Below are 24,432 nucleotides of genomic sequence, written 5' to 3' on the forward strand. Positions count from 1 at the left end.
TCTATATCCGACCTTAAATGTTATTGAAAATAACATTTTCACAGCAGTAACTACTTAATACTTCAATTAAATTTTTCTGAATATCGGAAAATTCCGTTTTATGCAAGTCGCTTTCCATTCGTGGGGAGGTTTTTATAATAGCATATGACCAGCCGAATGACGTATCGAGCTAAAATGTAGTGCTTTAAAATGCGAAGAGTTTGCGCGGTTAGAATCGAAATAATAAATATGTTCCAATATCTTTATCAGTTAATAAAATATGGGCAATCGTTCGGATGCGAATATTAAATCACTCGTGCTACGCACTCGTGATTTATTTATTACGCATCCGAACTCCTGCCTATATTTTATTAACTGATAAAATATAGGGACATATTTATTATTTCTTAATTTATATATCGTATTGGCTGCCGACTGCAAATTGCATGTATTGCTTCATAAATAAGTAAATTGAACATCAATTGAAATAATGTGGATTTGTGCATATAGATGTATTTCAAAGTTGAATATACGTTTTACAAAAGGTAAAGCTACTTGTGATTATATCTCCTAAGGAATGGATAGCTGTAAACTGTTGGTGCAGAAAAGGATCTTTTTGGTTTGTATTTCATTTCTTACATTAGTTTTGTTAATTGTTTGAAGAACAAATTTAAATATTTTCTGAAGAACCAGAATGACATAACTGATTATCCTATGTTAACATGTTTCAGAAATGCCTCTAAGGTAACATATAGAGAGTATTAATATAGGTATTTTGATAATATTACTTCTTTCTAATTAGAACCATTTCTCTAAAGCGGCAAGTCAGCAAATTTCCCGAATAGTTCATGTGTTCTTATTTTCACCTGCCTTAATGCAGCTATTTACCTAAAGCAGCAAGTCTGCCAATTTCCCGAATAATTCATGTGTTCTTACTTTCAACTGCCTTAAGTAGCCAATCTGTGTCCTTACTGCTGAAAACAAGTGTGTTTTTATCTTAAGTTGCACTGACCTAGTAAATTAAACAATGACTATAATTTTACTTAAAAGCATACTTTAACTTTATTGTGCATTAGCCAAAAAGTTAATAATTTTACATGTTTAACAACTTTTTTATTTTGTACTTTGTTGTAGGTAGGAGGTACAATGAAGTTTTATTATTGCATTAAGTCGATGCTTTAAATTTTTTGGTATATCATGTGAAAGTTCTACTGTACAATATCATTGGCAAAATAAAATTACAGCGAAAAGCTCATTTGTGAAAAATGTTACACGTCTAGTCTGCACTATTTAATAAGACTAACGTTTTTAAAGTATTGGTCAAACAACTGTTTCCTCTAGGCTTTCTATTATGCACACGAAATGTCCAATGAATCTGTGTTTAACTTATGTATACATTACTAGACAAAGCCCTCAGAACAGAGAGATAGAAAAAGTTTAGATACATGCGTTTGCTGCTAACTGAGCATAGCTCTTTGTGAATAGACAATCTGGTTTATTCACATGCCAAGCAGATTGGGATTATCTATATATATCTGTGGTAAATCTACCACACCAACTTTCTAAGCAAGTAATGGCAATATTTTTACTTGAGGAATATACTTTGCTTGTGTTGTATTTATCTTATGAAAATTATAAGAAATTTATAGCGGATATGTGAAAGGTTTTGCATAATTCCAGTAAAATTGTTACATTAAAATACAAGAAAGTTATTGTGCATAAATCAAAATATTCATGATAACACAGTCGATGCGAGCCTTTTATACAAATGGTGGTTTTCTATATTGCAATGATGTCTGCATTGGCGGCCATCTTGAAATCTTGGTGAATATGTCAACGATATAGACTTTCAAATACAGTGAGATTTTACTTGAACATGGGACTTTACAACTATGACGCAATATAAGGCCTTAAATTTCGCTTAATATATATAAACAATTCATTAAAAAGCATGATAATTTTACCTTCGAGCCACAAAGATATGAAGCACGAATTTAAATGATTTACAAAATGTTGAATAACCGAGTACTTGTGCTTTTTCATAAATACAAATGTTTGTGACCGCTTCTCTCCTGGTGTGCATTTCAAGTTATTGGCCTTTCTGAAAGCGTACCAAGATCTGAGCAATTCTGTTTCATACATTTATATGAATCAGCCGATAGCATTGTTTGCACATTGTGGGAGCTCAGGGACAGTACTGTCAGCATTATAACTTTTCATCATATTGTGTGTAACTATCAAGATGTATATCTACTACATGTTCACACAATGTTTCTCAGTCATAAAACCTATTGATTAATCAAGTTGGATACCTCTAAAATTCACACGGTGGCCCTTTTCCATCTGAATAAATTTGGTTGACGTTCTGCCTGCTAAAATTTATTTTAATTTTAACTACACATAGTTCTTACCGTGATATGGTTGAGCGCGTTGCCTAGCGGACAGCTCTTGGTGAACAATATGAAAACTGAACAATATATGATAGCCGACTCAGTTTCAATGATTCTGTTCATGAAAGGAAATTCAATACCTCATATACCTGCTTAATCAGAACTCTGTAACATAGATATTGATTTGAATCCATGCGCTCAAATGCACAGAACATATTGAAATACTGTATTCAATGAATAGGATTAGCGGGTATGCCTTCAGGTGTTGGTTGAAGTGGAATAACATTGTTTTGTCGGTCTGTTCATCTTTCAAAAATAAGATTAATTTTATCAAAATGAAGCTGCGATGTCTTTATTATGGAGACTGTGCGTTTATAATATGGTGAAATCAGCCGGCTTGTAATATTATATTACACTGACATAAAGGAAACTCGAGCTCCTACAAGCAGCTATTTCTATATATTTAAAATAATCAAAAGAGTTTTGTTTGCCTTATTTAAATTCAAATATAACAATAATTTCTTTGCCTTAATGATGTGTAGTATTTTTGGTTAAATCTTATTTCCCACAATCTTCAAAGGTTAAGATTTTTATAATGTTTATAAAGCATGTAAAATCGACATATGTTTAAAAAGGTTTTTAGATTTTCTTGCCAAATAAATACGACTGTAAATGATATAGAAAATAAAGGTTATTAAATAGCTTAATAATCTGATTTGAATTTGGGAAAGTAGCTTATTACTGAAAGTATCATGATTTTGGAATGACAGTTTCATCTAAACAATGCCAGTAATTTTGGAATTGTTTTGTTTCTGTTGATTTTGAGCCAAAAGTCACACCGATAAAATAAGGAGGCTTTCAAATATTTATGACAGGGAAGACATAAGATGCCCCTTCTGACAATTTGTCAGGTATGAAAAAGACTGGCACCTAAGTAAAACTAACGACCTTTCGTAAGCCAGCTTGATAATTTCCTTACAATAATAATACTACTTTGATCACTCCTCACTGAGGATCAAGTGATTCGAAGTCAGCGACCTGAACCACTCGGCCACGGAAGCCTCTCTACTCATTACTATACTAAAACTACACATGTGACAAGAGTAAACATAAATTTAAATTGATTTGTGAACCACAGTCGATAACCAGTCCATAATTTATGAGAGTACTAAGTTTCATTTAGAAACAAATTGTATGATGTTCAAAAGACATAAGTTGATATGTTAGGGGCAATAAAGCTTGTTTTAAAAGCGTACACTGGAATTCCCTGTATATAAAATGGGCGAGTTTTTCCCAATTATAATTTTCTTCAAGCTTTGTATATTGAAGGACGCTTATCTTAGAATCAAAAATATGCAATAACAATCATAGGTCACCGGTATTGAAAAAGTTATCTGTCGTTGAAAACGACATTTTTGTGGAAAATGACGTTTTTAAGGGCTGATAACTCTTTCCAATACCGGTGACCTATGATTTCTATTGAATGTTTTTGTTTCTTAGATGATTGACCTTCAATATCCTAAGTTCGAAGAAACTCTGTTATTGGGAAAATGTCGACCCGAATTCTAGCGTACGCCTGTAATTTGTTTCTGATGCAATTTCCTGCACTATAAGTATTCAATTTAATTATAGACATATATTATAGATATAGATATATATTAGTCCGTAGTAAAACGATGACTTTAAATACAATGACCGATCATAATATTCTTTATCTAATAGTAGGATTATCTGTGAACTTATTTTATATAAATTATTTCGAAACTAGCCGTCGGGTGATTCTCTGTTACGTGTTATGGCCTCACTGGCCTTTCTGCATCAAATGTATACAAAACTGTTAAGAATAAGTAGAAATGTCTTAAAGTTTAAGAGAGTCCGTTGAAGTTGGAAAAATAACTTTTCACATATAACACATGTACTCCGCTTGTCCACATTCTATTTTGTAGAAAATACCAAACAAAAATAATGAAAAATAGTTTCACATTTATGTCTGTAATAATTGTGTGCCTAACACATTTCTCCAAGTACCTCCAGTTTTGAAAATGTTATAAACCATTTCAAAAAGTTGCAAAAATTGTGAAATGAGATTGACAATAGAGCTGTTAAAATAACAGAATACTCCTATGTTCAAGAAAATAAATGTTAACCATTTTTCATTCCTGACTGTACTGTATTTAGATAAAAAAAAATAACATTTAAAAAAAAAAACGTTACACACACAGACAACCTAAACAAATTTAAAGAAAAAAAAAACGCTTTTGAAAATTCCATCTTTTTCTATTATAATAATTCTGTGAGTTTGACTCCCCAGTGGTGCCATCGAACGTTCAAAGGCGGTGTCCCACCGCATTTCTCTATTTCTTGGGTGTGTGCGTGCGTGCGTGCGTGCGTGTGTATGTGTGTGACGTGCTATTGGTCGTGGTTTGTGGAAGCTGCGTTTTGGGAACGTGGTTATCGTTTTTGTTTTTTCCTTACTGAATGTTGTATTATGCTGCTTTTCAGGTGATGATTAGTATGTTAACTTGCGTGTTGCTATTGCTGATGTCAAACTCTATGACATTTTTTGGAACGTCAAGGACATGGAGGGACATCCAAGCAAGTCAAGTAAGTGTTTTTTGACTTAAACACTTCTCTTAACAAATGTTTACAACATACATGCGTAATTAAATGAAGAGTTTATTTCGTAAAATATATTTTTCTTTTTAGGTCGAAGTGACAAGAAGGATTTTTGATACATATATTAGACAGCAATTACTGTTTGTCAGTGATGATTTTCTTATAACTCATCTTAAATGTGTGTATGACATCATTTCTGTAAGTCATTTGAATCAAGCACTTTGCATGTAAGTTATAAAATCTACAGAAATAAGACTGATTTTAACAATTATCAAGATAGCAAAATATTAAACCTACAACAGATATGGAACACTGTATCATTTATTATGTTGACTCTTCTCATAAAACAATCATTAGTTATTCCTTAAACTATTAGGCAGTGTTACTTTGATGTTGCTTATAAAATACAAGTAAGACTAGTTTCTATGGACGCATTGAACACAATAACACAGTCAGGGTCAAACAACATAAAGCATGCCTTTCAACCATTGAAAGTGTAGTGGTAAAATATAACTGAAGATGCTTTAAATGCCCTCAAAAATATATATTAGTGGTATTAAACGATATAGAAATTAAGAGTATTAAAAGAGTAAACTGGGCATAAAAACGTGTGTATAATTGACCCATAAAAAGGAAAATAGCGGCATGCCACTACTTGTTCCAACAAACAAGAAAACAAAAATAACATTTCCGAATGCTTTAAAGGGAACTGTGTGTTTCAACGCGTCACAACAGCAAACCTTATACATTTTTTTTTTAATTTTGAAAATTCAGTTCAGACGGATTTGTTTTCTCTCGCTACCTTTATAAAAGGCTCAAAATGACACATAATTGTACAATACATATGTACTCAATATGACTCATTTCAATAACTCATTTAAATTTATAAAACAATATTTCAACGAATTAAACGTCAATGTGTGCAGCATAAAGATAGCGGTAAAGTTCTGAAAGACACAAAACCCAGATTAACACAGCACAAGTTGTTCTAATAAGATGAAAGCGTTTTCAAAAGACTTTAGTAGTTAAATATTATTAGATAATCTTCCTATGTATATATTTCAGAACTTAGGGGACATTAAGGTATCAAGTAAAATAGATACCAGCAAAAGGACGTTTGGAATACACTGGTATAATCCGCCACCTTTTATCAAAGTTTATCATAAGGACGCAATGAGTTGTGGATTTCAAACATGTTAATACAGCAATTGTAAAATGAGTTTTGATAGAACAGATGCAAACAGAAGCCAGGCTATTATATTTGATGGCTGTTTTATGCCACGAAACCTCAATTTTACACGTCCAGATGGACAAATTTGGATTTTTGCGGCTCATGAGTCCCCACTTACATACAGTGCAGGTGGAAATTGGTGGTATAGAAATAAACAATATATATTTAACTGGACAATGACCTATGACAAGGACAACACAGACATATTTCTACCATATGGAGAAATACTAAAACGCAACAATGAGAAGAAGCGCAACTTCAAGTCAATAGCACTGAATAAAAAGAAGACACTTTTGATGATTGCGTCGCACTGCCAAACCGATTCGAAAAGGCAAGAGTATGTGAAAGAACTGAAGAAGTATATTGATGTCGATGTTTTGGGACGATGTGGTAAAAAATTGAATTGTGGAATTCACTACACACATGATGAGAAGTGTTTTCAACTTTTGAATACATCTTACAAGTTCTATTTAGCATTTGAGAATGCTTTATGTCATCAATATATCACGGAAAAGTTTTACGAAAATTTCAACTATGATCTGATTATGTTGACACGTGGTGGTTATAAGGAGGAGTCGAAAACGTTATTTCCTGAAGGCATATATATAGCAACAGAAGATTTCAAGTCAATCAAGGATCTTGCAACCTACTTGAAAAACCTACGTGTCGACGAATATGCTGAACTGCTAAAACGAGAGTCAGTTTTATTCTCCTGGCTATTTAAAGGTTTATCAAAGAGCATTGTGTGACATATGTGAAAGAATGAATTATCAGAACAAATATTCAAAAACTATTGAAAACATGAAAGAGTGGGCATTCGGATCTCAGCCTTGTCTTCAACGTAAACAAGTAACAGACATTTGACAAAATCAGATAATAACCGTGTTTCAAGCCGGCCATTTAAACGTTCGGGATTACACAAAATCTAACATAAACGTTTTGCTGCGGAAAAGAACCTGTAAGGAGTTTCAACGCAGCAAAAACGTCCTCAAAAGAATTATTGCCCATTTTGTGGATATTGCATTTGGAACTTTAAAAGTACTTTAAAAGCACATTTTGTTTGCGATTTTGAAATATTAAGTATGTTCGCGAGGTTAAATATTGGCGAAATTGTAAAAATGGTATCATATTTGAATTTGAATTATATTAATGGTGAATATTTACGCGAGGATTAAGTTTCGCAATATGTAGGGCCTCGCGAATATAGCGAAAATTAAATCCCTGCGAAAATTTCTGCTTTTACCATAAGTCTATTAATATATCTTGTGGTCATTATTTCGGACTAATCGCAATAATATTTTAATTTACTGTAGATCTATCTGTAATTATCAATGCGGATGTGAATATTCGAAACAAATAGATGCATTAGATATATCAACATGATCAAGATGGGAATATTCTGTTCTTGAGTAACTGCTCTAGCGGCCAAGAGGTCCCGGGCATCTGAATATCTGCATCTACAGCCAGTGACAATTAGATTTGATTCTTGTTACTGTATTTAACAAATTATAGTGACAAATACAGTGAAACGAAACTCTTTTGTGTAACACTCTTTCATAAAGCAGCGTATGGGGGGGGGGGGGGGGGGGGTTTGGTAAATTAACGTCCATTAGCAGAAACATGACGTTAAAAGATGCACAACCGCAACGTTCTGGTTTAGTTTTATTATGTAGCGTAATATTATTTTAAGAAGTAGTTTTTTTAAATCAAGTAACAAAAAAGCAACTAGCATGGTGTTGGATTTTTATCGTATTTTACTTTATCTATAAATAAATAATGAATAAATCGTTAGTTATGTCAGATGGGTTTTACCGTCATGAGTACAATCGCTATAAACCCAAGTACTGCGCGCAATGAAAACACTTGTAGCATATACTGGTAACTTCAAGGCTACGTTTAAAGTGGCCTTATGTGCATCTTACTGCATATATTGTGTTATTGGTGAATGTTTTATAAAAGCAATATTCGGTTACTGTACATTGAGATGTGTTAAATTAACGATAATGCCGCATGAAGGTTTGAAGTTAATGCTTTAGAAAGAAAGATATCGGACTAATAAATGATAGTTCTTTTCTTCTATCTTATACGCAGGGATCTCCCTTACTTATAAGTAGAGATTTCTGAAGTTGAAGGGAAGCAACTCATGCGTACAGTTTCCTTAAAATTGATGCCCAAGGTCATATTTGGAAAGTTATTATTTTGTACTAGTAACAGGGAGGGTTTGGTAGATTTGATATCTGCCAATGATTAAAAGCTATAACTTCCTCGATCCCTTTTCACATACACATCAATTTCAGCTGGAATTTTACTTGAAAAGAATGCGCATATTAATTCAACTATAAGTAATTTCGCCATCTTTCTAAATATGCGTTAGAGGTGTCAAAAATTCAGAACATTGACTAGAATCGAATAAAGACACACAAACAAATCGCTCGTAAAACCTTTACTTTCGGTTTATAACAATTCATAAACGGAGACTTTTCTAAGAAACAGTTCAAAAACTGTTGAACTGCTCAAAGATATAGATTTTCATTGAAAGCTATAGAATGCAAAGAAAAAAAAGATCAATAATCTAAAAAGAAAGCAAATAGAAATATTGTTATCTTCCGACTTTGACAGGCGAGCCCTAAGGGTGAAATGAAAAGTTTGAATAAAACTATTTTTAAATTTAGTACACTGAAAGCGTAATGAAGTGTCTTGTGAAAATCGGCTTACTTTAGAGGATAAAAATTACAAAAGATTCACAGAATGTGGAAGTTTTTAAAGAAATAGATTGATATGTAAATCAAACCTAACAGTAGACGAAGCATTTAGTTTGAAACAACATTAAGTGCAGAGAATCAATCTAGGCCTACAGTGAAATAAACATACCACACAGTGTTTAACTGCTTTTTGTACAATCATCGTTATAAAAATTAAAACTGTTGACTACAGACAAAACACAAATAGTATATATATTTTTACACACCACCAGAATTATTTTGTTTTGAAATAATAGCAATAATCTTCAAGAATTATAAATTCGCTGATGACGTTTGTAGAATTTGAAACATTTAAACAGGACAATTTCAATTTAAAAAATGAAAAATGCGTTATATATTGAAGCAAAATCTATCCAGTCATATCAATAAACAATACCTATTTGACAAAGATATTTTTGTTACTTGACTTGTACATCAAGAATTGCTGGCTCGTCAGGTACATATGTGAAATGATCTGCTAGGTTGACATTTGAGTATATTTATGACGATTAAGCAATGTCTAGCTATTTTAAAAACAGATACACTTTTCTCCGCTCTTGTAGCTATATATATAACCCGTACTAGTAGTATGCTTTAACTGTAATAATAAAACTGTATACTCAGCAATCAAACGATTTTGTCACCTTATAAGCATATGTCTCTGATACAATATCATTAACAATTATCAATAGTACTCATTCGTATTAAATCATATCAGACATTATCAAATACTTTTTTTTAGTTTTAGCGTTTTGAAAAGAAAATACACGGTTGTTGTTATATTGTTATCTGTACATCCAATAGTCTCACTAAACTCTTAACAATGGTTTCCAGTCCAGCTTAATTCTTTTCGTTTCGTATTTAAGCGGATCGGTATAGCCTAATATATGCTAATTCAATGCATTTTTATCAGTTTATACCTTTTCGAGGATCAATTGCTTATTATATATTGTAGAGGTTATATGCAATTAAAGATATTGACTTTCTTAATTCTGGTGAAATCTATGATTAAGTGTTCATTTACATAACATTTCTTTTTTCAGTTACTGTAATGTTGGTTAAAATATTATAATTATTTATGATGAAACCAAAGCTTCGTTGTTTGATAACGCAAACATTTCAGTGTTTATATTCATTGTAAATACTCTTTGTATGTTATATATTATCATGTTTCGATGTTCATATTCATTGTGAATATTGTTTTAGGTTATATATTATCATGTTTCCTTGGTCATATTCATTGTGAATATTGTTTTTAGGTTATATAGTATCATGTTTCGTTGTTCAAATTCATTGTGAATATTGTTTTTAGGTTATATATTTTCATGTTTCGTTGGTCATATTCATTGTGAATATTGTTTTTAGGTTATATATTATCATGTTTCGTTGTTCATATTCATTGTGAATATTGTTTTTAGGTTATATATTATCATGTTTCGTTGTTCATATTCATTGTGAATATTGTTTTTAGGTTATATATTATCATGTTTCTTTGGTCATATTCATTGTGAATATTGTTTTTAGGTTATATATTATCATGTTTCATTGGTCATATTCATTGTGAATATTGTTTTTTAGGTTATATATTATCATGTTTCATTGTTTATATTCATTGTGAATATTGTTTGTAAGTTATATATTATCATGTTTCATTGGTCATATTCATTGTGAATATTGTTTTTTAGGGTATATATTATCATGTTTCATTGGTCATATTCATTGTGAATATTGTTTTTAGGTTATATATTATCATGTTTCATTGGTCATATTCATTGTGAATATTGTTTTAGGTTATATATTATCATGTTCATTGTTATATTCATTGTGAGTATTGTTTGTAGGTTATATATTATCATGTTTCATTGTTCATATTCATTTTGAATATTGTTTTTATGTTATATATTATCATGTTTCATTGTTCATATTCATTGTGAATATTGTTTGTAAGTTATATATTATCATGTTTCATACTCATTGTTAATATTATTTATAAGGTTTATATTATTATGTTTCATTGTATTGTCTGTTATTTGTATATACATATTATGTATCTTGTTCATCTATTCATTTTATGGAGGATCAAAGGAAATAATTTAAACAATTAGCATTAACGTTACATGCAGTGTGACTTCTTTGTCATGTGCATCAGTTGTTCGGGAGTTCGAATACAAACCAACAGTAGACGCTAACAAAAACAGACGGAAGCGGCACGAGACTAAAAACGTAAGTTCAAACTCTCCATGTTTTTGTCACAAAATATAATAAATGAGTCGTTTAAACGTGTGAAGTAACTCAGTTCTTACTACAAATGAAAACACACTTACAGTTTAAAAGAAATGGAGAAACTGTCACTAAAACTTTGAAAAGACGTTCCGTATTGAGGTGAACTTAGAACTTTATGTACATGTTTTCATTTGGAATAAAATATTTTATCAATGAACTGAACTATGGTGTTCTCTGAAATAAGAATGAATTTGGAAAGTAAAGATTAGCCTCTCAATGTTGGCAGGATTAGGTCATTGACGTGATAACAAAATATATCAGACAAGTGTTCACTGGTAGATTTCATAGTACTGTAATACATTATAAAATACGATTAAAGTTTTGTTAAACTTTGTACACTTCACGCGGAGCATTAATTTTGTACACTCATCAATGTGGCATTATACTGTTAGTAGTGTAGCATTAGGTTTTGCTGCCATTGCTCATATCTCCAGCCTCCAGATTTGCTTGTGTCCATCCGTTTATTCGTCTGGCTGTCCGATCTTGATGTAGTAACAAATACGGGAAAAGATTTTATCACGCGTATCTCAAATTGTATTTAACATAGAGTTTTCCAGTATGAGAAGTTACACACCTTAATTTTATTTAGGATCTAACATTATTCCCGAAAATAGATGAATGTACTTTTTATTTTACTTTTTTTGTATCATGTGATTCTTGATACTGTTTTGCTGTATTACTGGCATCATCCCCACAAAAGCATACCAATCCTTTATTGTTTTATTTATAATGAAGATGAATTGAATGCTTTTTAGTGTCAAGTGTTTCATGGTCAACTAGTAACAAATGACCATACAGTGAAAGTCATTGGGAACATATGCATCCTATGGACACATATCTCTTTCTACAATACCAAGAGTTAACTTAGATCTGACATCTTGTTGAACAAAATGATTTCCTCAGTTACAAAGACACGCCAATCTAGATAAAAAACACAATGTATTAATTTCCCGCACATGTCTAATGGTTTGCCAGTCCATTCAGACATTCCTTCGATATTACAGCAAAGCTGTTTTGAAAAAAGCTATATAAAAGTAAGTGCTTCCGAATCAGGCTTGTTTGTTTAGATAATTACAACGGACAACTGGAGAAGTTAGAACTAAACTGGTTTCAGGAATGAGAAGTTAGAACTAAACTGGTTTCAGGAATAAACTCAATTTTCAAAACAATGCAGTCAACAATGATGAGCATTCCCATTTGTGCATCTATATCACGAGCGCTTTAAATAAATGTTTGGAATGCATAATGGAACAAACAACTGTCCTGTCGGAAGGAGCATGGGCTTTTAAATTATTTCAGATGCTATTTTATCTATTATCGTTAGATGTGTATTCATACTGGTCCAATTATGATGCAGAGCATTAGATTTAGCACTTGAACAAGAAGCTGTATTAGAATTTGTAATTAAACACAATTGACCCCGTCCTATTCATAAACGTAGACCAAGTGGATTTGCTAAATGTAGCTGTGAAAGTCCACAGAGATTTTAATATAAAAAGAGTTTATCGATAAATTCTAGTCTAAAAAAATTCTTCGTTTTAGATAAATATACTACACATACATGATTTATTAAAATTAATACAACCTCAGTTTATATGTAAATGACATTGAATACATTCTAAAACAAGTTTTGTTAAAGGGGTCTCAGCTGACGAGTGATGGTCGCTGGCTTTGAATCACTTGTCTCTCACTGATGTGTGTTCAAAACCTAGTTAAAGGAGAAGAATTATTCAAATGAGGAAACCATCTGGCTTGATTACGGTATGTCGGTGGCTCTACCAAGATGCCTGCCCGTGGTGAGAATGTTAATGGCCGGGTACCAAAAGGTCTTTCTCCACCATCAAAGCTGGAAAAGCCGTCATATGATTCTAAACCCAAACAAAACAAAAACATATTTGAGCCGTGCCATGAGAAAACCAACATAGTGGCCTTGTGACCAGCATGGATCCAGACCAGCCTGCGCATCCGCGAAGTCTGGTCAGGATCCATGCTGTTCAATAGGCTTTGAAAGCGAACAGCATGGATCCTGACCAGACTGCGCGGATGCGCAGACTGGTCTGGATCCATGCTGGTCGCAAACGCACTATGTTAGTTTTCTCATGGCACGGCTCATTTGTCTAAATTTTCGTAAAAATATCTGTAGACATTTTAAATTTAAAATTGTGACACAGACTTAGCACACATTGTTTGAGTTTTATGCATATTAGAAAACCTAATAACTCTACTTAAAAAGATCCTTTTATTTATTTGAATATATATTACTACGGACATTTAGTGTCCTTGTTCGATTACCTTCTGTATCAAAACCGATACATACACTAAAATAATTACGTTACCTGCATATGCGAGGTGTGTTCAGTTTGTATATTTGAAAACAAATCTAAAAGCATAACTATAATTATGTTTAATTCTTGCATGACTAGTAATGCCTAAATCATCACAACGATATTTTGCTGACGTCACGCCAGAGTGGTATTTATTTTACTAAACAACATGATTGTTTAAAACGAAATGTTACATTGCAAAACAGTCGTGATTAATTAATTCACATAGTGAGTTGGTTATTTGCTTTGCATAATAATTCGCCATCATTTTCGCCCAATTTGAACCCTTCTACTAGACGTATTACCCTTTCCGGTCCCGGAGTGTGTAAACAAAGGAGCGTGCCGACCTAACGTTTGACGTCATGCATGCGCGAAGAAACAGTTTTATCAAAACTGATAATTTTTTTATTAAAAGACATATTAGAATAATTGAAATAATTTATAGCAAAACAGAACAGTTTATACACTCGTGAAACTATTACGCCTGACGTATAAGCGCCCATCGTGTATACATAGTATTAAACACCGTTTTGCTATACATTATTTCTTAGTTATTTATATTTGCTTTAACAAATGCTCGACTTGAGATCATTAAAATATCATTCTGCAGTATTATAAAACCAAGACGCCAAAAGCTTGATGGGCAATTGGTAGGTCCAGATTCTTCAACACTTCCTTAAGGGAAAATGTAAGTCGTAACAAATTAGGTTTCTAAATAGAGCGCTTCTTGATTCGTCTAATACCACTGTTTGTTGTGTCCATTTTGTGTTTTAGATGTAACGAGAAAAAGTGCTGTTTTAATGGAACACCTTGTTTAAGCAAAATCTTTCTGCAACTGTCTAGAAAAATCTTAGTGAGATGAAATTATCAAATATATTCTATATAGAATTTTGAGTTTACTTTAGTTCCTTTATCTATCATTTCAATCTCAGTCCTTCCCCTTATTGACACACCAAGCTGATTTCCAGTAAAACAATCACGCTTTACAATCATACATGTGATTGTCATTGCCCTAAAAGTTCCGGGTAAGAACATAGCCCAAATCTAAAAAGTTTTTCCATAACGAAGTACTGTCTCTAGGAACTTATCGTACGTACAAACATTTTTGTATAGTAATGGTAGTGTTTTTACAACGCTGTTGCAGGAAGCGTACTGGTTTTGACAATGTTCATAAGATGAATGGCCAAGTCATTTGTCTTAGTAAATTTAAATATGTTTTACCAAACGTGACCAGATAAGAGAAACCTTCTGTTGCTTTTTGTAAATTCTTTGAACCATAATCTGAAAGAAAAATACTACTTTCCTTTTAAGACCAACAACAACCAAGAGACATTCTTATTTCTCGCTTAAACATCATGAAAATTAGTATTAGAATGCAATTTCAATAAAGCTTAAAAATTATAATACCGCATTACTAAAACATTACAGAAGGACAATATAAAGCACTTCCTGAAATTCATTTTATAATTTTTCAGCTTTTCAGCATATTTTAAGATTAAAAATAAAGGTAAATAAGTGTGGTCTAAAGTAACTAAATACAACAAGTTTTGTGCACAATGCTACATTATTTCAATCAAACGTTTATATAGTAAGCAACTTGCATTGACTTCCTAAATGTCATTGTCAATTTGCCATTGTAAAACCAAAGTAGACTCTTGTATTGCTCACTTTTTCCGAGGAAATCATGTTTAATCCATCTTGAAAACGCACACAAACATTCTGTATTTATTTATTCTGTATTATTCTGTAGTTTGTCTTTAAGATACTAGTACTAGCAATAAATACTAGGTCTTAACAAGACTACCCACAAAATAACAAACACCTATTGCAATGGCAAGATGTACACTTTATTGTGCGACAAGTGAGAGGGGAGACAACCCATAACAATATCCAATATGTATATTTGAACAAACATGTATATTGATCTCACAATATAAACAAAAGCAATTGTATCTGATGCATAATGGTTGAATAAATAAGTTATTTATATAATTTCATGTTTCACCTCCTTACAAACAGCTTTAAGTTTATAATACACGGAGGACATAAGGTACATGTATATATCGGTAACTAACTGGAGTACATATCGTTAAAGCTCTACAATATCAGTCTCCCATCACAACATGCTTTAGCAGAGTTAAAGCTACATTCGTCAAAGAAATACTGGCCGTACACGAAAACCCCCTGCGGAGGAAACGTGGATCCGTAACATGCGCGGAGTTTTTCAACTCCTCAGATTATTTCTCAGAATACTGAAACTACGGAATCTGTTCAGAAGCATGTTCATATCTTAAGATTATTGTTTCATTTTTACTTGATACAATGAGCGTATTTACATCTTTTTCGGCCTTATTTATACACAAGTACAACAATGTGTGAATTTGAATAGCATAAAGTAGATGTAACTAGTACAAAAACGTGCGTAGAACTGATTTCTTCGCTGCCAAATACCCGCGAAAAATCCCGTGCACAAAATGGTTCAATGATTTTGTGCTTCGCCGTGTTAAAACATATGTTCTCCGCTATACTACGTACCGCGGAGAACTTCAAGTCTTAATAGACTACCCACAAAATAACAAAAACCTGTTGCAATGGCAAGATGTACACTTTATAGAACGAAACAAATGTCAGGTGTATTTATGCTATTCAAATTTCTAATATCTGTACACTTATACAATCGAATATCTCGACTACTTAAATTTAACAACTGTAACTGTTTAGTTATAAATAACTTTTTATCTAGAGAATCTTCTATATAGCCATCTTTGGCTGTATCAGTTTTCCATCGACCGTGTCTCTTAAGACAGCGATCTTAAACACCTTTAGAGTTTGCTGCAACGGTCGCACCGTTTGCTCTAAGTGAATGAAGACCAAAATTCAAATCAGGATCGACAAGTTTAAGTTTGATCAATATGCATTCCCTAGCACGAGTGTAACTAAGTTTCTTGTTTGACTTTAACAAAAAGCATTTTGAACCTGATCTACATGCTGGTTTGAATAAGTATGAATCGGAGCCCAAAGACAGACCTGAATGCTTAATATATCTTTGCAACATGGCAACTGGACAAGCCGCAGTAGAACCTTTTGCTATTTATACCTGTCTGCCTGACCTATATATGTCTGTTTTGCTCTTTCTAATGTGTAATACAATATAATCGGGTTTAAACTCAACATCATTGCATTTGAGTTCACTAATTTCATTATATCTCAAAAATCCTGAATAACCGATTAATATCATAGCTAAATCTCTCAAAGTTATAACGTCTGTTGTGCCTGGATAAATATCACACAATCGCACTAAATGTTCAGAATTAATGACATCCTTCTTCTGCACGGGTTTCGAATTTAAACGTTTGCTGCATTCTAGCATTTTAGTCACTGTCGAAGACTTTGTAGGATCATCGAAATCGTTAATGTCATGTAACCATTTGATCGCATAGAACGCTGAAGATATCACGTTGTCCGACTTTCCCAAATCTATTAGGCTTGATAAGTACATAGACACATGTGTAGAATTTGCAGGGCGTGACTGGAAGCCTTTCACTTTACAAAAGTTTTCAAAGTATTTAATCTGACTAGAATATTTCGTCACCGTTCCATCAGCTCTAGCAGATAATATGTGGTTTGCCATTCTGTCTACTACTGAATCACTATTGTCAATATTCACACCAGCTTCCTCAAACTTTCGTTTTAAAGTATGTCTCAAACCAGAACCTGCAAAATATTTATACATGTCATGTATGTGTTTAAACAACTTAACTTACAACTAAAACACACTGAACAGCTAGTTGAACGAACATCTCAAAGCCAGCATTCTGAAAGAAAATGGTTCGTTATTAAATACTCCGCGGCTGCCTTTTCCTGCGGAAATTGCTCCTGTACAAGGTAATGCAAAAACATCTTGAATGAAACTGTTGTGATTTTGTTTGTACAGGTTGACAATGAACGGCCAGTACGGAGCAGAGAACCATTCTGGAATAACAATAGTAGTGTTCGACCTCTCACTTTCGATTTTTCTTAAACACCTTGTGATTAAGTACGGAGGTGGTACAGCCCAGTTATTCTCACCTTGCCATTTTTGGCTTAAACTATCAACTGCCTCTGTACCGGGCACCTACCCCTTTGAATTAAAGCGAAAACATTTGTTGTTATAATGTGTAGCAAATCTGTCTACCGTATGGGGCCCCCACTTACTATCTAAATGCCTAAACATTTCATTTGTAACAAACCAATCATCTGCATCATAACATCTGCTCAAATAATCTGCACTTTCGTTTTGTGATCTAGGGATCCATTCAGTGGTGAAGCTTATTTTGTGTTTATCACAAACGTTGTTAATATGCATGGAAATAAAATGTAACTCTTCTACACGGCTACCGCCCTGTAAAATATATTTAACGTTCTGGTTATCTGAAAAAAATTTGATTTGAGAATTTTTCAAAAACTCTAAATTACTAAACAATATTCTACGGACAGCTTCAAGCTCACGACAGGTTGAACTCTTGCCTGCTTCTTCGTCAGTCCAAGAGCCATACACGGCACTATCATTATCCTGACACATATCAAGATCTAAGCAGTCCGATTGCCAATTGCCCAAATTCATTTGTGGGAACTAAACACTACTCATGCTCTCTTTCGGGAGTATATTACTGCCCTTGATTTCATTTGAAAATATATTAGAAAAGATTCTGGTATCCGAAGACTTAACAGTATGTTTGTTCACTTCCGGGATCATAACGGGACACTTGCTCACTTCCGGGAGCATAACAGGACACCTGCTCACTTCCGGGAGCAAAACTGGACACCTGATCATTTCAGGGATCATAACAGAACACTTGCTCACTTCCGGGAGCAAAACAGGGCAACTGCTCACTTCCGGGAGCATAACAGAACACTTGCTCACTTCCGGGTGCGTAACAGGACACTTGCCCACTTTCGGGAGCATAACAGAACACCTGCTTACTTCCGGGATCATAACTGAACACCTGCTCTCTTCCGGGAGCGTAGAAGTACTCTTACTTACTTCTGGGAGCGTAACAGGACACTTGCTCACTTCTGGGAGCATAAACTGACAACTGGTCGCGTCTGAGGGCATTATTGACCCCATCTTTGATACGTCATCGCAAATGCTCACTTCCGGGAGCACTCTATTTATTAAACTACCGCTCATTTTCTTAACATCTACATTTTGTTCGAATTTCTGTATGTAACCACCGTATGCAAATGCACTAGCGTCTGAAAATAAGTACGCATCGATATACTCTACTTGCTTAAATGATCTGCCTGCAGAATTCAAGTTTCTAGCATTCTTTCGCCAGTATTGTTATTCTAAAATGGCCTGTTTTGTTACTTGCACTTGTAAGTTCCAGCTAGCCCTTGCTAAAATACAACCGTACAAATATCTAGTTCTGAGACTTACTTCTTTCCCCAATACACTATGTAATGAAATAATCTGACCCACAACGGCTGCTAATACCCTGACTGGTACTACACTAAATCTGTCTTTATAAATTTGAAAAAGCACTGAATCTATTTAACATTCTAATGAATGTATGCGTTCATCAGATACACACAACATATTTCTTTCGAAATCTAAAACATGACCTAACCAGCATGAAACCATAGCCGGTAACCATTTACATATCTCCTCCGCTAACATAAACCCAAACTTTAACAATGAAACTTTCACAAACTGACTTAATTCTAGAGCTTTTATAAATTCACAATGACCCCCAATTCCGTCATCTAAAAACATTACAACTCTATGACCTAAATTTCTCCAGTATCTGATAATCACCTGTTAGGTTTTAGTAAAAATATTGCCCGCTGTGGCAATACCAAACGGTAAAGAATTGAAAACATAGTACTTTTCTTTACCATCATGTACCCAACAGAAACGTAAGTAGGTAACATGGGATGCATATATATCAATATGATGGTATGCTGATTTTAAATCAAATGTAAATGTATAGCTTGAAATATCAAACAATTGCTCTGCGACTTTTATGTCGTTAAACTTAATCTTAAATTTATGCAAATATGGATTGATGTGTCTGCAGTCCAGAACTAGCCTGGGTTTTGACTCTTTGTTATAAGCTACAGTTAAAGGATTAACTACGTAAGGTTTCTCATTAACCTCGGAGATAACGCCTTTTTGCAAAAGTGAATTTATTTCACTACAAATAAATTCGGGATTTTCCCGAGCTGATCTCTTATTTTTAAGATGAACTTTAGGAGGTATCTCTTTGAATGGTAATTTATAACCTTCCTGTACCACACCTATTATATATACATTATCTGATATGTTTTTCCACTCAGAAACATGCTTCTTTAACCTACCAACTGGCGATGGTTTCGCACCTACTTTCTGACTGTCAGTCAAAGGTGTCTCATTTACGTTACGATTTTGAACGTTTATATTATGAACATTTTGCACACAGTGTGTGTCATGATTATTTATAGAATCTGTGCTGCTATGTCCTGTATCATTAAAACTGGTATTTGCACACGAGACACTTTGATCAAAAGAACCATAAACGCTATCTACAGTACCATCTGTAGATCTACGCTGTATATCAGACATTTCATTCTGACTGGTTTTCTTACCAGCAACAGACAGTTTTTCAATATTTGTATCAAATTTTGAATCTTTACATTTACAAAACATACATGAACTAGATCTACATAACTTATTGATACTCTTGCTACTATTTTGATTGCATTCCATCTTCCAGTGACCGGGCTTTCCGCAAGTAAAGCATAAACCTGGACGTCTGTTACGCTGCATTACGCCAGACGACGACGGAATATCTGGAACTTGTCGTTGACGTCTGTAATGAAATGCCCGACCACGACGGGTCTTGGACTCCTCAGATTTCACCTTTCTCGCAGCTCTCGCCTCAGCCTTATACAATTCTTTTCATCATCGCTGTCACTTGCTAACGGGTTGGTTTCATATTCCGCCACCACGCGCCAGCCCAGCTCAGCTTCTGTCGTTTCTTTATCATATCTCAAGCTAAAATAATTTATATACATATATTAAGCTGACAAATCTAGATGTACTGTACAAATGTATCAAATAACGTTAATATTTTGTTTACAATGCTAAAATACCTGATAACTGTTCTTTTTAAGAAAATCGTTTTTTCAGATTACATAAAAATTGACACATGCTGTTAAAAACATGTATTATAACTTGTACCTGTACACACCTTTCTCTGACGGATTAAAGTCGTTACTATTCAAGCGTAGCCAATATTAATCGGCTGAAATTTACTATAAATAGACTTTATATACACCTAAGCTCATAACCGTCTACATGATGGTTGATAAGTCACGCCTCGCTTATTGACGTTGAATTATATCAATTCACTCACAAATTTTGCTGTAAACATAATAAACATATCTTACTGACAGTGTGAGCAAAGCAAACAAAACTAAACTTTGATATCCTAGTACGCCTTACTACATGCTATTAAACGAAAATACCCCGAGTCATGTGTATTTTATTAACTATTCATGTATTTATTATTTTGTTTATGTATTACCTTCAATAATATTTTCTTTCGCTTCATCAACTTTCTGCGACGATAAGCTACCGCTGGCCTGTTCTAATTTTACAGCTATTTTTGAATTATATTTAAATTGTTCTTCATTGCTTTTGCGCTTGAATTTAGGCGTTTCTAACGCGTTTAAATTTGAAGAAGAAGGCGTTGCACTTATCTTATTCATCATTTCGCCGATGTCCTTCAGCAATACTTCATTGTTCGTTTTTAAAACTTCTTTCACTTTATTTTCCACCATGAGCTCCGTGCCGGCATCCATTTTGTTCACGTCGCAAATAAAGTAGATGTAACTAGTACAAAAACTTGCGTAGAACTGATTTCTTCGCTGCCAAATACCCGCGAAAAATCCCATGCACAAAATGGTTCAATGATTTTGTGCTTCGCGGTGTTAAGACATATGTTCTCCGCTCTACTACGTACCGCGGAGAACTTCAATATTTCATCTTTTAACTATGATTTAATTTTCTTTATCACAATTGACATGGAAGTATATGTGTAAGTAAAACGGTCTTAATGTGGGCAAAAAGTAGAAATACAAGTCAGCATAAAGGTCTATAAGTACATTCAGCGTTGTTTGTACTATTTGAATTGTTTCAGCTGTGACAGAAAACATCCATATATGACTCAACGCTAGTGAGTAACGCATACGGTATTACAAGCCTTATTAATATTGGATCACTGTGATTTTAGTTTTTGTCAAACCATTGTCATAAATTAATCAATTTGAATCATAAATATGGACAACAATTGAATGGGATTGCTACAAAATTAGTTCAATGGAAAGGGTAGGAAGATGCTCTCAAATTGGAAAATGTTGAAAATTACGAGAATAAGAATACGAAATTACAAGGCATAGTAAAACTTTTGTGACATGAAAATATATATGTGTATTTAGAATGTGAACTACAATTTGAGGAGATCCGCTGCCAAATCCGTTCAATGGTTAGGGCAATATGAAGGCCACAATTAGAATAAAAAATGAAATTTTGCATAGTAAAGGCTAATACACATTGCCGATGAAAGGTATTCGTTGCTGGTTGACTTGTTTCAGCTGTCACATAACTTATCAGCTTACGACTCATTGCAAGTTAGAACCGGAAGCGATATTACAAGCCTTAGTAATGTAATATTTGGCCACAAGAGTTTTAGATTTTTGTTGCCATGAAAACATTTCTGTGTATTAAGAATGTAAACTGCAATTAATTTGAGGGTATTATCTGCCGAAACAATGCAGTGGTTATGTTATGTTTAGTGTCTTAATTCGGACAAATAGTAGAAATATGACAAAATTAAAGTTTGTATACATGGTATATAAAATACATTCAGCGCTGGTTGCTCTGGTTGAATTGTTTTAGCTGTGACAGAAGACATCCAAATATGGCTCAAGGTAAGTGATAACCGCACTGTGATTTTAGTTTTTGACACATCATTGTCATGAAATTATGTATGTCTTTTATAAATGTAATCTACAATTCGAGATGGTATGCTGCCAAATTAGTTCCGTGTTATGTTCAAGATGATTTTCTCAAATTGGAAAAAGTTCAAATTTTACATGAGAACTGCATACGTTATAACAAGTCATTGTAATATCGTGAAGCTGTGATTTAAGATTCTCCATTGCTCAACTGATATGAAAATATATACGTGTATAAATATTTGAGGGGATTCGCTGCCCAATCGGTTCAGCGGTAATTAAGGGCAATATGAAGATCTCCATTAGGATAAATATTGAAAATTTGCATAGCACAATTTAATATACATAGTCAATGGAAGGTTTTTATTGGTCTCGTATATCGAATGAAGTTAAAAGGTTTTTCTATCATGTGATGTATGCATGGAAGTCAGGCCTGACTCGGCATCAAAACGATGGTTCAAGAGACTATAGACATCCAGATAAAACAGAAATTGGAAACAATCTGATGTCAGATCCGAGTCATCCAATTGTAATAATAGAAAGTTGATCCGAAACAATAACAGGTCATCTATCAGGCAAATGAATAGAGGACCAGGTCGTCATAACAAAACGGTCAAGAAGGACAGTATCATTCGAAGCGACAGGGGTTATAATGATCGAAGCTCAAACAGATATGAGAGTGATATGTCATGGAGATACAATGACGTTATAGATTATTATACCCCACGTTTGTCTACAATGATAAAATCCCTGTACCCGAGAACGAAATATTTTGACTATCAAAAACAACCTTTTTGACAAGTGACCAAGCGAAAATGGCTGTTAAATCATGTGACCGCGCTGATATTTTGAATGTCATATAAGGGCAAATAACTGCTTCAATATTTATCCAAATCATGAAATGTTTGCCACCCTTGTATACATATAGTAATGACGTCACTATTCAATGTGTAAACAGGCGATTACCGCGCTAAAGATGAAACTGTTGAATTAATTGAATTAAAAACATTCTTTATTTTTTTATGTACTTAATTTTGTTCGGTATAATAAAAAATATCATATGAGAACGTGTGTGACATCCTCGAAACAGAATGTCACCACTCGGCTTTCGCCTCGGGTGACATTCTGCCCTCGGGTTGAAAATATCAATGTCACACACGCTGCCATATGATATTTATATATTATCGCGAAAATAAAAGTGTATGTAGAGCCAGGAGGAGTTTTGGTAAAGATGACAGAGGAGGTTTCAGTGATAAAGGTAATTATTCAGCAAGAAAAAAGGACAGGTACTTTGTTGCTGATAGAAGCAAATGAAAAATAATCAGGTTAGAACAAAAATTGAGAGGTTATTGTATAATTGCATCAGTATGTTATTTTTCAAAGCATAGACATTTTGATCAAGCTGTTTGGATTTTTAATCTTTGATTATTTTAGCAGAATGTGACTAAATTTCTTTTATTGATGGCAGTGGTAAAAGATTTTTAAAATTGAGAAACAGTAACTTTGAAAGAAAACAAAACTTTGTATACAAGTTATTCTTCATGGTATTGAAAAACTATATGAGTATTTTCTTGATAATTGTGCTGTTGTTAGAATAATTTATATTTTATGTGTATCGATAATTTAATACATAAGCAGGGTAAGCGACTGACTCTATACGCGTTCTTTCATAGCTGTAATCATAATATATGGATAATTCTATTGAATGGAACCAACTATTTTTGGAGTATGTACTCGTTGTAAACAACATTCAAGTTGTTCGAATTTAGACCAATCAGACATATATTCAATAAATATCACTAACCAGAGCACATTTCTGTAGATAAAACACATGTTTGTGCCGCATTTTGTACAATATTTTGTACAATATTGATTTGTCTATTTCATCA

General features: G+C 33.4%; 1 protein-coding gene across 1 annotated transcript; it reads left to right on the forward strand.

Annotated features, from left to right (window-relative positions):
- The first annotated feature begins 4,865 nt into the window (after positions 1-4,865).
- LOC128550800 (glycoprotein 3-alpha-L-fucosyltransferase A-like) lies at positions 4,866-7,409 on the forward strand. Its single transcript, XM_053530611.1, has 2 exons — positions 4,866-4,973; positions 6,051-7,409. The coding sequence occupies exon 2, from the start codon at positions 6,201-6,203 to the stop codon at positions 6,963-6,965; it is 765 nt and encodes a 254-aa protein (XP_053386586.1). The 5' UTR covers positions 4,866-4,973; positions 6,051-6,200; the 3' UTR covers positions 6,966-7,409.
- The last annotated feature ends 17,023 nt before the right edge of the window (positions 7,410-24,432 follow it).

This window comes from Mercenaria mercenaria, chromosome 18, assembly GCF_021730395.1.
Source record: "Mercenaria mercenaria strain notata chromosome 18, MADL_Memer_1, whole genome shotgun sequence".
Lineage (NCBI taxonomy): Eukaryota > Metazoa > Mollusca > Bivalvia > Venerida > Veneridae > Mercenaria > Mercenaria mercenaria.

Bases quoted from the DNA above. Each gene is read 5' to 3' on its own strand.
- LOC128550800 (XM_053530611.1), top strand. From the start codon at position 6,201: ATGAGTTTTGATAGAACAGATGCAAACAGAAGCCAGGCTATTATATTT.